General features: G+C 36.7%; 3 protein-coding genes across 3 annotated transcripts; 2 read left to right on the plus strand and 1 right to left on the minus strand.

Annotated features, from left to right (window-relative positions):
• The first annotated feature begins 835 nt into the window (after positions 1-835).
• On the plus strand, positions 836-3,863 carry LOC105972267 (protein ALF). Its single transcript, XM_088816708.1, has 3 exons — positions 836-1,229; positions 1,481-1,881; positions 3,352-3,863. Exons 1-3 carry the CDS (start codon positions 836-838, stop codon positions 3,724-3,726), a joined length of 1,170 nt encoding a protein of 389 aa, XP_088672834.1. The 3' UTR covers positions 3,727-3,863.
• A 451-nt stretch (positions 3,864-4,314) lies between these two features.
• On the minus strand, positions 4,315-9,066 carry LOC105972340 (glycine--tRNA ligase, mitochondrial 1). The gene is made up of 9 exons (XM_012997286.2): positions 8,758-9,066; positions 7,870-8,252; positions 7,667-7,784; positions 7,241-7,435; positions 6,677-6,901; positions 6,486-6,545; positions 6,116-6,196; positions 5,409-5,814; positions 4,315-4,770 (listed from the first exon to the last, which is right to left on the minus strand). Exons 1-9 carry the CDS (start codon positions 8,926-8,928, stop codon positions 4,553-4,555), a joined length of 1,857 nt encoding a protein of 618 aa, XP_012852740.1. The 5' UTR covers positions 8,929-9,066; the 3' UTR covers positions 4,315-4,552.
• Positions 9,067-9,800: 734 nt separating this feature from the next.
• LOC105972329 (uncharacterized) lies at positions 9,801-13,194 on the plus strand. The gene is made up of 4 exons (XM_012997276.2): positions 9,801-10,103; positions 10,202-10,327; positions 11,688-12,314; positions 12,652-13,194. Exons 1-4 carry the CDS (start codon positions 9,951-9,953, stop codon positions 12,946-12,948), a joined length of 1,203 nt encoding a protein of 400 aa, XP_012852730.1. The 5' UTR covers positions 9,801-9,950; the 3' UTR covers positions 12,949-13,194.
• The last annotated feature ends 2,657 nt before the right edge of the window (positions 13,195-15,851 follow it).

A 15,851-nucleotide genomic window follows, 5' to 3' on the forward strand; every position in this document is an offset into this window, starting at 1 on the left:
AATATATATAGATGTGATATTGCATCTCGATCGAGTTTATACATAGAACTTGGAAGATATTGTTGATCTAGATGCATTCAATTACATATACACAACTAAAACAGACGAGTTATAAAATTTATTTACAGAGTTTATTATATTAACGAACAAAAGTTTAGTAAAAAAACATAAGTATTTCAAGTAATTTTACTATGAAGTCAGACAACTTATAAGAAAGCTTATGTATATAGCTTAGTTACACAACTTAAGATGAGTGATACCAAAATTGTATGTGTGTATATGTGTATGTGTGTGTGATTGCCTAAGTGTGTATGTATGTGTGTGTAGTTGTGTGGCAAAGTTTCGATGATGGCAGCGGCGAAGAACGAAGGTGGGGCAAATTGGACGAAACTTGACGGAAACAGTTAAAGTAAACGCGAGGCACGAAGAACAAAAGACTTTCAACAAATTGCAAAAGTCCGAGAACTATATATCCTGATCTAAAAGACAATTAGTGGGAAGGGCTGGTTAGCAAAATTGCAGCATTAAAAAAACCATCAAATCAAGGGTTGCAACAGATACATATACAGGGGATGCTCTTAGACCAGATCAGTAAATAATGAACAGTACCATCACAAAACCAAAAAAGCACATTAATTTTCTTTTTCAGTTATTCCACACTTTCCAATGCTAGTTTTTATATAATTATATATATATGATCACACACACTAAATTCAATTTTAATAAATAAATAAATAAATAAAAAATATTATTTGCAGGTGCTTTTCTTGGAAAGTACAGTGAAAATGAATATTAATACCACCACCCCCTACCCCCCTCCTCCAAGTGTCACAAAATGGATCCTGATGCTTCTTTCTCAGCCAGCTGCTTGTTCAAGTGGGACCCACCAAGGCCAGTTTTGACTGATCCGGTGGCGCCGCCTCCGGCGATGGCGTACGCGGTGAGGCAAAGGGAGGTCGGCGGTGGTGGTGGTGGTTTGGAGGAGCTGTTTGAAGCTTATGGGATAAGATATTATACTGCGGCTAAATTAAGTGAGCTTGGATTCACTGCCAACACACTGTTGGGTATGAGGGATGAGGAGCTGGATCAGATGATGGACAGCCTCTCCCATATTTTCCGGTGGGATTTGCTCGTCGGAGAGAGGTACGGCATCAAGGCCGCCGTCAGAGCCGAGCGCCGCCGCCTCCTCTCCGCCGGAGATCATTCCCTTGATGCTCTCTCTCAACAAGGTCAGACCCACACTTAAGATTGTATTAGTTTATAAATGCATACTCTCTCTCTCTCTCTCTCTTACCCGAATTAGGTTGAGTCAGTGCAATATAGGGAAAAAGGAGTATATATTTGTCATATTATTTGATTTGCATTTAAAAACAAAAAAAAATTGTTTAATTTATGGAAAATTTGTGCATGAAAAATACAAGAATATATATATTCATGCATACATGTAATAATATAATTAATTAGTTTTTTTCGAAGTTAGGGTTCTTGGAGGAGGCGGCCGTACAGCAAGAGAAGGAGGCGGCAGGAAGCGGCGGAGGAGGGGTGTGGGGAATGGCGGCGGCGGGTGGGAAGAAGCTGAGGCTGAGGAAGAACAATTACAGGAGAAGATCATCATCATCATCATCAGGAAATATGGTTTGGATGGATGACGTCGACGACGATGACGAAGGAGAGGAGGATGATGATCAGAACGGCGGCGGCGGCGGCGGTGGAAATGAAAGGCAGAGAGAGCACCCGTTTATAGTGACGGAGCCGGGGGAGGTGGCGCGTGGGAAGAAGAACGGACTAGATTACCTCTTCTATCTATATGAGCAGTGTCGTGAGTTCTTGATACAGGTTCAGAAAATTGCTAAGGAGAGAGGCGAAAAATGCCCCACCAAGGTTAGTTTTTTTTTAATTAATATAATATAATTTGAGTTCTACTTGCTTTATATTACCTTCCTTCATTTGTTTACCTTATGATTTTTCTTTTCTTTTATTGCATTTTTAATTTGCCGAAAAGAAAAAAAATCACTAAATTGACAAAATGTTGGAGATTTTTACGAAAAAAAATCATATTGCATTGTCTATTAACACACATTATTAATTACAATTACAGTAGAACCTCGATAAATTAATAACCTCGCTTAAATAATAATTTCTCTCGGTCCCGGCTCAATAAAAATGTGTTATATTATTTGTTCGATAATTTAATAATTCGCTAAATTAATAAAATTTTACTGGTTACAACTGTATTAGTGTATAGAGGTTTAACTGTATATGTAAAATTGTGTATATTGTGTTTACTACGCAATCGAAATAACTATTTCATTGTTTACTACATTCATATTTACAAAAAAATAAAAAAAAAATAAAAACAATATACATTTATTTTTGTTTTAGAAATATACTTTAATTTTTTATTAAAAATAAATAAAATAATAATAAGTTATTGTGATGTGGCCTGAAATGGGGGGCGAAGACCTCGTTTTATGGGCTGGGTTTGAAAATGTGGTGTCACCACAAGGGCTTGACACCTCTTGTACGGAATCTGGGCCTAACTCTGTGTAATAGGCCCATTGCATCACGCCACGTCAGCCTTTGACTCCTTCACCCCTTTGTTTATGCTATCTACATTCGAACTCTCTAAAACTTGTTTCAAAAATACACCCATCAAAATTATGTCTTAACTTTATTTATTTATTTATTAGTGGAAATTACAACCTAACATATGGTTAAATTACGAAAATTCTTCTTCTTTTAGGGTAATTACAATCATCCCTGAACAATAAATTTTCTTACACGTCCACCTTTGCGGTTTCAAATTTAGTAGAATCTTCGAGATTATATGAAATATTATCACTTTTGTACCCGTTCTATGACTCCATCCCTTTCGAACTCCATATTTTGAAGCAAAATGATTATCATATGTGCTTTTTGGCTTGTATATATCAGATTGTGGTGCATCAAAAATTTTATTTTTACACAAAACGAATACAAACTAGAGCACATTCCACGAAATCTATATGATTATGTTGAATTTGATACCATAAGGGTCGAGATGTAAGAAAAAATCATAGTTGAGGAGGATAGATGTAATTATCCAAACAAGAGGGATTTTTTCGTAAATTGATCATACCTCAGGGATGGTTGTAATTTACCCTATTTATTATTACTTATTATTATTATTATTATTTGGTGTAAATTTAAGATCTAAAAGTATTTTTCTCTTACCAGTTTCCTCTTTTTATTTTGTGTAAATTTAAGTTCTTCGAGCATATATTATTTCTAAGATCAATGCATATTTATTAAATTTCTTAATATATGCGCCGAAATCTTCGACTAACAATTATTTCAAAAACGAATATATAGGTGACAAACCAAGTGTTCAGATACGCAAAGGCGGCGGGGGCGAACTACATCAACAAGCCCAAAATGCGGCACTACGTCCACTGCTACGCCCTCCACTGCCTCGATGAGGCAGCGTCCAACGCTCTTCGCCGGAGTTTCAAGGAGCGGAGGGAGAACGTCGGAGCTTGGCGGCAGGCTTGCTACAACCCCGTGGTTGTTGTAGCCGCAGCCTACGGATGGGATATTGATGCTGTCTTCAATTCACACCCACGCCTCTCCATCTGGTACGTTCCGACCAAGCTCCGCCAGCTCTGCCACGTCGAGCGGAGCAATGCCGCTGCTGCCGCCGCCTCCAGCTCTGTCACCGGTGGTGGGCCTGATCACTTGAGCTTCTAGAGTTCAAATTTTCTTTTTTTTAACTTTCAGTTTGTAGTTGGTTGTGTCGTCGATGTTTCTTGTAAATTTAATTGAAAATGGACTCGGTTTTATTTCGTACAATTGAATGAGATTATCTTATTAAATTGGAGAAGCTTTACTCAATGACTTTAAAAAAAAAAATTTAAAATCTCGAAATAACATTAAAAAGACATAGTCAAATTATGTTGGGTATCATCAGTCCGGAGAAGAATTATAAAACATAGCCATAAATATAATGCCCATATTTTATTGGATACAATTAAAATAAATTATAATATGGTTTGTATGAATATAGATTTACTACTATATTTTTTAAACTTGTAATAGCTAACATTGCATGAACATTCATTCATTCATTCATACATTTAAACCATTTAATACAAGTTTTAACAATATGTACCAAATACCTTCATATATGGAACTATTATTAATTAAGTCAATAAAATTACCTATTACTAAATTTAAAGACCATCTTAAATAGATATCTAAAAATGTTTTTTAAAACCGTAACGGACCGGTAGAACTAAGAAACTGGGGTCAAGTGTCAAGAACATACAAAACAACCCATTGAACCGAATTTAAGTTAAATAACGACATATATAAAGTCTCGATATAACACTAAAAAAAGGTCAAAATTAACGCATCCAAAAATAACAGAACCACAAGTGCTCACCAAGAACATAGTACTTCTTGTCGATGAATACAGCTTGTCTATCCTGCGTAAATGTATAAAACAAGTTGATTAACGGAAATTAAACGGAAAAAGAAAAACTGTATCGTAAGCACAAATCCAAAATCCCAGTGATCAAGAGGAATGTGTGGGATATTTCCAGAGAACATCAGCCCATGTGCTGACACCATCAGTTACATCTTTGACCAGAGCCGCCACGTCATCAACGTTGACACGAATCTGCTGCTTGCTGTCTCTTTCTCGAACAGTGACCGAGGTTGCCGAATCAACTGTCACAGCAAGAGGAACTCCGAGCTCATCGGTTCTTGCATATCTCTTGCCTATTGAGGTACCTGCGTTGCATTTAACATAAAATTCATAAATCTACGAATTACACAGTAACAATTTTCTATAAGAGCCAACCTGAGCTAGGAGAAACGTAAAGTTTTATCTTTTGTTAAGCCAAGTTTGGAAAACAGCACAATATTACAAAGCTTGGTAATGTTTTCGATTAAGTAACATCCCACAACAAAACTAACCAGATTGGATTTCGAGTAAAGGTTTGTCTAAGCTTGAACAGTATCTAAGATTTGATCACCGGAAACGGAACCAAAAAAGCAGAAACATAATTTTGCTCTTCAATTTGAAATTTTAACTCACTTTCAACCGAATTATGATCCGAATCAAATAAACTCATGGGGTAAGTGTTAGATTTTGAATTTTTTATTATTAAATTTTCTTTCATTTTAGTAAATGTCGTCCGACATTTATCATTTCAGTTTGATTAATCGAACTCAAAATGAGCAGAGATCAGCATTTCAAGAAAAAATACAGTTCTTCAAGAAGATCCATACGCAGAAACGGAAGAAAAGAGAAGACATGAAAAGGTCAATGCATGCACAATTGGTATTATTCACATTCAAACATGTAATTAAGACACACGTAGACAATTAGCAAGATTTAAGGTAGATGGAATTTCCGAGGTGCGTACCAGTTATATCAATCTTATACGAAATCCCAACAGCAGTCAACGCCTTAGCAATTTTCTTGGCAACTTCTTCGAATTGCTGATTCTGAACCAGAGGGAATACTGTACACTTGATTGGAGCCACCAGTGAAGGGAAACGGAAAACGTTCAATTGTTCATCCCCATCTTTACTAGCCCTCGTATAGAATGAGTGCTCGTAGAGACAGTATATAATTCTCCCTATACCAAACGATGGCTCAATCACTGATGGTGTGAAAACCCTTTGATGTTCCTTTTTCATCTCCTTTGAGATTGAGACCATATTTTTCTTTATAGTCACCACTTTCTTGAGAGTACAAACGTTGAACTCTGCCTCTCCTTTCGATTCTAAAGCCGCTTTCATCTCCATGGCTTCCTTTTCTTCCATAGCCTGTTTATAGATAGGAATCAAGAAAAAAATCACAAATTTTGTGGAACGAAGGGACATATATATTACCAAAATTTAGTTCATTCGCTACTCACAAGATAATAAATATGCAGCTGATTTAAAATAAACAGGAATCCATATTTTCTCAGAAGTTCGAATTGGATACTTATATAGACGGATAAACAGGTCTTTTTTTTAATGTTTTTTGAATGAGAAAAAGAGTTCAAAACCATAAACAAGAAACAAAATAGATACACATACAGAAGTTGATTTAAAATAGAATAGAGGACGTATACTACCATACCTCTAATGCTTCAACCACCATCTTTTGATTACCCTTGAAAGCGAGACCCAATTCCTTCTTTACTGGAGTTATTACAAGTTTCTGAAGAAGACAAAACAATATTAGAAACAGAGTTCGACTACTAGCATATCTCACAATCATCAAGCATGAAAATATAAATACACAGATAGAAAGAGAGGTTGATTGCACCATACTTCAAATTATTGAAATCACAAAAGTCGCCTATCAATAACACCACCACCCTCAGATTCGAGAACAAGGGGGTGTGAATGTTGATTAATAAACAAAATTGTCGATTTCAATAACTTGGAAGTAGTATGCTAAGAATGGGTATGGGATAAAATGAGAGGGCGGAGGGAAAAAGAGATACCTCCACTTCTATAGGTTCTGCATATTTTTCATGTGCTACCAGGGCAGTACCACTCTTCTCCTGCGAAAAGAGAGTTTAAACATCATATACGATGTCATATAATATATCCCTATTAGAATATATCAGTGAACCTTCTTCCTAGCAATTAGCATTGCATATGAAAATATGCAAGTTATTCAAAAGACCCTTACTGTGTGCGCACGCAGATCATACGCTGACCTATCAGCAATACCAACACACTCAATCCAGCCATGAGAGCATTCAATTTCAGCATCCCAACAGTCTGCAGCATAGTGTGCCATCTCTTTTGCCAGATGCTGGCGGAACCTTAGACGATCTTTATCAATTCCAAGTTGAGTTAGAAACAAGTACACTCGCCCGATGAAATAGCCGAGTGTTTCATTATTGACAGTACCCTGAGCCATACAGGAGGAGAAGTTGATGTTAAATAGACAGGAGAGAATAAGAAGCTAGTGTTTGGACTCCTTTTGGGATTTCCATTTTATGATCGGTAAAGATATTCTTGGAGGAGAATTTGGAAATTAAAGCAACGTTTGTTTGTGTATTTTTAGTAAACACATTTTTTTTCCTGTAATGGTCAAATCATTCACGTCTGATGGAGAGAAATTTAAAGGGAATTCTCCAAAAGCTTTTTAAGTCCAATTTAAAAGGCTTAACAAAGATAATTTCATTTTGGAAGGGTGTGAAAAATTCCAAACATTGCCGAATCGATTGGAATCTATATAACAACAAACCTTAGAAACTGCTTCTCCAATTGGTATTCTCTTTGCTTGCTTTCCGGACACCTGGTCTTCTCTTGGGAACATCAAAATATCCAACTTTGAAACTTCAGAAAATTTAGGATGGGACTTGTCCTCAGGATCCACAAAGTGCTCAATCTCAGCCAGGGTAAATTCACGGACTCTTAGGAGACCTTGTCGTGGTGAGATCTGAAAATTCCATACATTTTGAGCATACATATACAATGACAGAATCAAATATAAAAAAAAAAAAAAAAAGTAAACAGGTCATAATGAGATCACATATTTTCAATCCCTTCAAATCAAATTAGCATTTTATTAAAGTTCGTAGACATGCTCCGATAGAACTCTAAAGTCCCGACATATATATTTATTTTCTCAGGACGACAACCCCAAAGAGAAATCTTTAATTGACAATACCTCATTTCTGAAAGCTTGGCCAATCTGCGCGGCTGCAAACGGGAGCTTGTTCCCATTGTAGTAGTATAAGTCCTTGAAGTTAACAAAGATACCTTGAGCTGTTTCAGGGCGCATGAATCTGCAGCAAAATAAACTTTCAATATCAACTGAATTTTTTATTTTTTTTAAATAATAAATAAAAATTTACACTGCTAATTTCTCACCCGGGGCTTAATCCAGACGGCCCAATTGATGTCTGAAACATAAGATTGAAAGGATATGGATCAGAAAGAGTGTTCTTTGTATCTGGAGCAGTGATTCCATATCCTTTGATCTTTGCACCGAGCTCATCAACAGAGAGGTCATCCAACACAGCAAGAACATGCTTCAACTCTGCTACTTTCTCGGCACTAAGTTTAGGATCTTTCTCGAGCTTCTCTTTGCAAAAGTCCTTGACCAAATGATCGGCTCGAAAGCAGTTTCCGGTTTTTTCGTCTTTAACCATAAGGTCAGTGAACTTGTCGACATGACCCGATGCCTTCAGCACAGTCTCTGGGGTAACACACGGGCAATCGACTTCTAACATGTTCTCTTCACGAACAAAATGCTGAATTTTTGGAGAAAAAAACAAAATTAAACAGCAAAATCAATGGTCATAAAGGGAACAATTGATGGGATTAAATGCAAAACCTGATTCAATACATGCACTAACAAACAATAGAGTTGAAGGCCTTCCCAAATACACAAAAACTGAATATTATACAATCTTTATACAATAACATAAATAGTGAGATCGTCACATCTTATTGCCCTACATACTCTATTAAGTAAATCAGAACAATTGCTAAAAAATGGGGAGGAAAAATCAACACAGATCTTCTTATCACATACAATTTTCTGCATGTGCACTCAATCAACAAATCCATCACAAAAAAAAATAACTAAACTTAATTATGATTATAAAAATATCAAATTTCGCTTCACAGAGCAAAACCATAAATCACACCCACACATAACTAAGAACACAAAAATGTAACCAATCAGGCACAAAATAACCACAAATTCATCCATAATAACACTGCAAAAATCATAAAAATATTGATAATTCTCACCTGACGCCAGAAAGCGAGGACGTTAGCCTTGACGGCGCAGCCAGGGGGGCCATAATCGTAAAGCCCGGCGACGCCGCCGTAGATCTTGAACGAAGGGATGTAAAATAGACGGCGCTCGAGGGTGTTAACGACAGCTTGACGGAATGCCTCCCTCTTCAGAACGGCATCCATTTTCGAGCACGGGGAGAGAGAAGGAAGGGCGAAGAAGGCTGCAGAAAGCCCTTCACTCGGTATTTATACTCCTTCAGTGGGGCGTGTAAAACCACTGGCTTCCAGATTAAAATTCTTCAATTGAGTCCCTATATTTCTAGATTAATCTCATTTTAGTCCTTAATATTTTAATTACATCAACTATCAGGCCTAGATTCCTTCAACTTTTTCTTTTTACTTTAGGAACCTTCAACTTTTTTTCTTTTTTTGTAAACTGATATTAGATATAGATTTTTGCTCATTCTAATGCAATAATCATTCTTTTAACTCAATTATCAAATTTATTCTCGTTAAAATTATATTTTCCATACAAAAAAATAGGCGTTTGTTACGTAGGTCTCGACTCTGAGCATTTACTTTCTCTTTTTATCTGCTCTCGAAGCTCGCGTACAACAACTCTTCCAATGTTCATTTATCTCCAGCTCGATGATCACCTAAACTACAATTTAATCGGAAAAAAGTTGAAAATTTTATTTAGTATAACGGTTAACAATAGCAATCCCGTTGATTAAAAATGAGAAAATAGATAGATTTTGAAAAATCAACAAAGATATATTAAATCGGTAAAAAAAAAAAAAACAAATGAACCACAAATTGAAGGGTCTTGGACGAGAAAAAAAAAATCATAATGAAAAGGTGTATGTATACATTATTTAAACCTTCATAAATTAATATAGTTGGTATGACCAAAATTCTATTAACTTAGTAGAATATTAAATAATCGATAAATTAATAATTATTTACTTATGTTTTAATAAAAAAATTATTAAAATATTATGAAACTATTGAGTACGTCTGGTAGAATTAGGGAGTGATTAACTTAACGAGTGATTAGGGAGTGATTAACTTAGCAAGTTCTTTTTAGGTATCCCTTATTCCTCATTTCTCTACCGTTACTTTTCAATATTTTACATTACAAATCACCACTGCCAATTTCTACTTGAATTCGACATCTCCTCGTTTTCCCGCCAAAAAAGGAGCCGATGAGTCGCCGGTATCCCCCTAGGTTTCACGCCGCTGCGTCGCCGTCGGTCGATTCTGTTCAGATCAAGCTCCGGCGAATCGTCTCCAGCCACGAACAGCTCAAAATCGCCTTCGATCAGCTCCATCGTCAGATCAGAACTGGTTTGCTCGAGGTACGGTTCTAATCGGCGCGTCTGGTTGACGAAGTAGATTTTTTTTTCCGTTCATCTTTTTCCACTCGAAGATTCATTACTGTAATTTTCTTCGCAAGGCGGAAGATGTCTTCGCATCGCTGGCTATACCGCTGATGAATCTGGTGGGGCTGAAGACGGTTGAAATGGCTGCCGAGGGTAGATTCAGCACTGTAATCACTTCGATCGATCGTTCGCATTCTCAGGTAATCAGGCAAAATACACGTTGAAATTGATGCACAAATTAGCTTATTTATTGTGTGTGTGTGTGTGTGTGTGTGTGTGTGTGTGTGTGTGTGTGTGTGTGTGTGTGTGTGTGTGTCGTCACTGTTTGTGCACATACATTTCCCATCTTTATAATTTGCTGGAATCGAGGGCCCTACGATTATTGTATGCTTCGCGTACCTTTTGCAGTAGTGTTTGTACGTCTTTAGAAGATAGGTTAAAGATTCTGATCTGTGTTTGCGGATGTGCCTGCTCTGAAGTCGACGAAACGTTTTGTTAGCACATACCTTTGTGCTTCTGTCTTGTGCCTTTAGTTTCGATGAACTTAACCTGAGTTTAGTATATATGGTCCTTTAGTGCTTGTGCGTTGTAACAATATTCTAGTCTTTAAGATGTGAAATAAGCGTAGTCACGGTTTATGTGTTTCTGTTAGACGAACGAGAATAAAATTCTCATGTTTAGGCAAGATTGGTGAAGTAGTGAGACCATAACTAAATCGTTATTCGTGATTCACCAAATCAGATTAGCGTACAAGTAAGTCAGACATGACTATATGCTGGAAAAGAACTATATTAAGAGCTGAAATTATGCTCAACTACATGATGAAGGGGACTCGTGTTTGACCGGTATAATTGCTAAGCCTAATAACTTGCAACGAAGAGTATGAATCTTTGCCATGCCTCTTTCCTACAATAAAATTTATAATTAATCGTTAGAAGTTACCATACTTAATGAGGGCCTGGTTGCCTTTGATTGTATGCAGATGAAGTTTCAAGGACCGGACTTCCATTCAGTTAAAAATCAGCACTTCTATTTACGAAATATCTAACGAAAAAGTTATTCCTCTGATATCTGGAGAATATGATTCTCTGAGTGCTATGGGATAGGAAACTTGATCATAACCATATTAAGCTTTCTTTTATTATCAATGTGAGTGGCTCTAGGGTATGCCTTATACTACAATCCATAGTAGCTATTATGTTTATGTGTTTCTTTTCTTTATTTTTTATGTTTTCCCGTTCAACAGCGGGGGGTTATTGGATAAACGGCAACTAAGAATCTTGATAGAGAACTTTTGGATGCAATGCAGTAAGATTGCCATTCAAAATTTCTATGATGTATGTGTGCCTGCTTTAAGGTTTCAAATCCTTACTAGCTATGGTCCTTGGACAAATCTTAAATCTTCCATACCAAAAACTGCTGAGATGCAGCAATTAGTCACAGGCTTTCACTGCTTTCTCATATACCTTGCTGTTATGGGATTATATATATATATATAAACCAAAATTATCACTTAAGTAATTACTTGTGAATTATTTGGCTTAACAATTTGAATTTCAGGAAGAAAATTATATGAATAGAGCGACGAAAGCTGGCGATGAGCTGATGGAGAGACAGAAGCTACAGCTAATGCAACTCATCAGCCTTCTCAAGAAGATCGAAGCGCTCGTCAATTCAAGCCAAAAGAACATCTTTCAGAACCTTTCAGACCATCGGGTTTTCATGAAAAAATTCTTCCTCAAAGCTTTTACATACATTTCTGCCATTCATCAGTCGGGGCAGAGCAAAGACCTTTGCCAAATGATGCTGAAAATCCTTAAAGCCACGTTCGATCAAGTGGGAGTTGCCCTCGGATCAGTTGAGGTTGGTGTAGATGATTTGATCTGTGAATTGGCGGAGAAAATGTGTAACCCTATGGTTGAGTATGTGAACGGTCTTAAGGTTGAAATGAAAACTGGAACATGCTCGAGCTTATTGGAAGTTGTTAAAGAGATGAATGGGGCAATGAAGGTGAGGGACTTCGAGTTGGAGGAAGCAAGAAAGCAGGCAAGGTTAGCAGAACAAAGTAGGATTGATGCTTTGAGCAAGTTAAAGAAATCGGAAGAAGCAGCTCAGAAATTGACGCTATCACTTGGATTGCTGATCGGAGATGCCCCTGAATCGGAGGAAAACTTGACCGAAAAGAAGGTATCTATTTTTCTTATCATCCATTTTTTGTGGTAATTTATCTGGAGCAAAATCTTAGTGCACTGTCTACTTTATTTTAATATTTCAAACCAACAATAACTAACAGAAGCTCTTAGTCTAAAAATAATCAAGTAAAAGAAAAACAGGTGAAGAATAATGAACTAAAATATTGTCATTCCCAGTAAAACTATCTTTTTAGGTTCATTTGCATGTAAGCAGGCCTTTGTTCTTAGAGAACCCGAATCGAGGACTTCTTAAATCTACACCGTATGTCTATAGTTTTTCATCTTTCATACTTTGATTTCTGATTCTCTTGTTTTATTTTTTTAATTTTTAGCCTTTGAGCATAAAGGAAGATCAGGCGAAAGATGACAACTTGTTATGGGAACTATTGAGGAAGAAAAGGAAATGCCAAGTACCAGACAGTCCTCTTGGTCCTAAGGAGCTTCTAGGCATAGAAACATGTAACAAAAGGCTTAATTCGACAAGGGGAATTCCGTCTTTCAGCCAAAGGCCCGTTACACGCTCCAGGTCAAAAAAGCCCGATTTGTTCGTCAATTCCAGGATGCTCTTATGCTCTTCCCCTTCGGCAACAACTCAAAAAGTTTTATGTGGTAAGCGCATAACTCCTTAGACGAATTCAAGACTCTGAAATTTATTCAATGTGGTGTTTTATGTCGCCTCGTTTGTTCATAACAAGGAATCGAGCTTCATTTTCGATTAGCTTATTCTGTAAATCTCCTCTCATTGCTTATATTCCTAAGATCATATTGACTTCAATATTATTGATTGGCACACTAAGATTACTCAGTTCCTAAGGTTTCTTGACAAGCAGTCTTATGTTTATCTTCAGTCGACGAAGCGTAAGTATTTTCACAAATCATCGAAAAAGCAAAATCTCACTGGTTGATTATGAACACGACACCTAACACTTGATCGTAGGGGGGTAATCATCGGGAGATATCCAATGTGTTACCTATTGTGTTATTATGTTGTGAGTCGGACGAACATGTATTTCTTCGAACAATGTGAAACTAGTGTTCAATAACCCCCCACGTTTCCGTTCAACTCTGTAGCTCAAGAAACTCCCAATCTATCCAACTTGAGTGATCCCATAATATTCCATGTTTAATTAAAAAGAAGGGTAAATTACACACACCCCCCTGAGGTAAGCTTAAATAACTGTAAGGTCCCTATGGTATCGATAATTACACTCAACCCCCTGAAACGTAGTCAGAAACTCTAATGGGATAATGAATTGGATACGTTATTCCGATAGGGTTCTAACGGACTATTGGTTTCAGAAAGTGGTGGAGACAACAAAGAGCTATGGGTGATTTAAGAAATGTTCGGGAATGTTCGGGGAGCCATGTCACCCCATAACTCTTTGTTGTCTTCACCACTTTCTGAAACCAATAGTCCGTTAGAACCCTATCGGAATAACGTATCCAATTCATTATCCCATTAGAGTTTCTGACTACGTTTCAGGGGGCTAAGTGTAATTATCGATACCACAGGGACCTTACAGTTATTTAAGCTTACCTCAGGGGGTGCGTGTAATTTACCCTAAAAAGAATTATAACAACCAATTTTTCAATTGGGCTGCAGCAAAATGGCAAAATCATATGAATCTAAAAGTTGTGCAATATATTTGTGCACTTATATTCAACTTAACAATAAGTCATATTTTTTGGAGTAAATTACAACCACCTCCTAGGTATTGTCAAATTACGAAAACCCCCCTCTTGTTTGAATAATTACATCTACCCCTCCACTATGAATCTTCTTACACCTCCACCCTTATGGTGTCAAATTCAACATAATCATCTAGATTTCATGGAATGTGCTCTACTTTGTATTTGTTTTGTGTAAAAATACAGTTTTTGATGTACCACAATCTGATATATACAAGCTAAAAAACACATCTTATGATCATTTTACAAAATGTGGAGCTCGGATGGGATAAAACGGATACATATTCCATATAATCAAGAAAATTCCACTAAATTTGAAACCACAAAGGTGGACTTGTAAGAAAATTTATAGTTGAGGGGGTTTTCGTAATTTTACTATACTTCAGGGGTGGTTGTAATGTACCCTATTTTTTTATACAAGTTAAAAAAGTAGGGTTTTTTTGCAAAAACCACCCCTGTATAATCTCGAATTGCCGAAAAAACACCCGTGTTAAAAAAATTAGCACATAACCCCCTGTGAAAATTAGTCAAAGCCAAAAAGGACCCTCCGAGCTCAATGTGTGATACACTCGCGGTTTGTGCGACTGGGAGTTTGATTTTTGACCTAAAAAGACCAAAATACTCCTAACTCATCATTTTCGAAAATTACAAATTTATCCCGTATTTTTCACATGCCTGAAATGAAGTTTTTAGAATTTTCGATTCAGTCCCTAATAATTTCAAAAAAGCCCTCTCTCCAAATTGAATAGGACCAAATTGCAATTTTCATAATTTCTTAAAACCTAATCAGCTTCCTCTCCCTCTCCTACTTCAGATCTTGCTCATTTGCTAAAAAAGAAAGGGGACAAAAAATTCCAGCCCCCCACCCTCTCTCCAGAATTCCAGCCCGTTCGCAAAAGAAGGAAAAACAAAAAAAAAAATGCTTTCTCCATCGAAACCCAGCGGAAAACAAAGGCACTTCACATTGAAGAATTGACAGATGAGAATTGGAAGAATTGCCCGTCCCTTCTCCGTTTCTCTAATGGTGGATTTGAATTAAAAACGTTTTGAAGTAATTGTTTGAAGTGGGGCGACGGGTGTGTTGGCAGTGGTGGTGCGGCGGTGGAGGGTTGGGGGAGCAAGATGATGCCATGAGTTGACTGGCCTGTGCGTGATAATTTTTTTGTTCTTCTTTCTTTCTTTTTTTTCATTTTTTTTAATTATTTTATTTTATGCATTTTATTTATTTAAAATTGAAATATTATTAAACATTATCAGGGTTAGTTTAGTATTTTCATATAACTTAGGGGGGTATTTGCTAATTTTTATAACACAAGGACTTTTTTGGCTATTCAAGATTACACAGGGGGTTATGTGCAATTAGCTCTAAAAAAGTATATGAAATTATTTATAGACAAATGGGAAGAGTTGATGTGAAGTGGAAAGCATTTTCCCCAACACTTGAAAAAAAAAAAAAAAAGTTATCTAGAGAAAGTAAAATTGGTTTATTGCATTCAACATTTCTATATTTATCCTAATTGTAAAAAACTACTCGTATTTTATTAGCAAAATAATCCTTATAATTAATTTTTTTTTTTACAAACTGCACCTAAAGATTTATAAGGTTCGTTCTGTTATCGCTAGGGGTGTGAACGAGCCGAGCTCGAGCCGAGCTCGCCTCTTTTGGCTGGCTCGAGCTCGAGCTCGAGTTTATTTTGTCGAGCTCGAGCTCGAGCTCGAGCTCGTTGAGTTCTTCTTTTTCTGGCTCGAGCTCGAGCTCGTGTTAATTTTGTCGAGCTCGAGCTCGAGCTCGAGCTCGAGCCCAATCCTTTTTTTTTTTTTTTTTTTTCTTTTTTTAAATATT

Source organism: Erythranthe guttata, chromosome 4 (assembly GCF_056151865.1).
Source record: "Erythranthe guttata isolate IM_541 chromosome 4, IM_541, whole genome shotgun sequence".
Classification (NCBI taxonomy): Eukaryota; Viridiplantae; Streptophyta; class Magnoliopsida; order Lamiales; family Phrymaceae; genus Erythranthe; species Erythranthe guttata.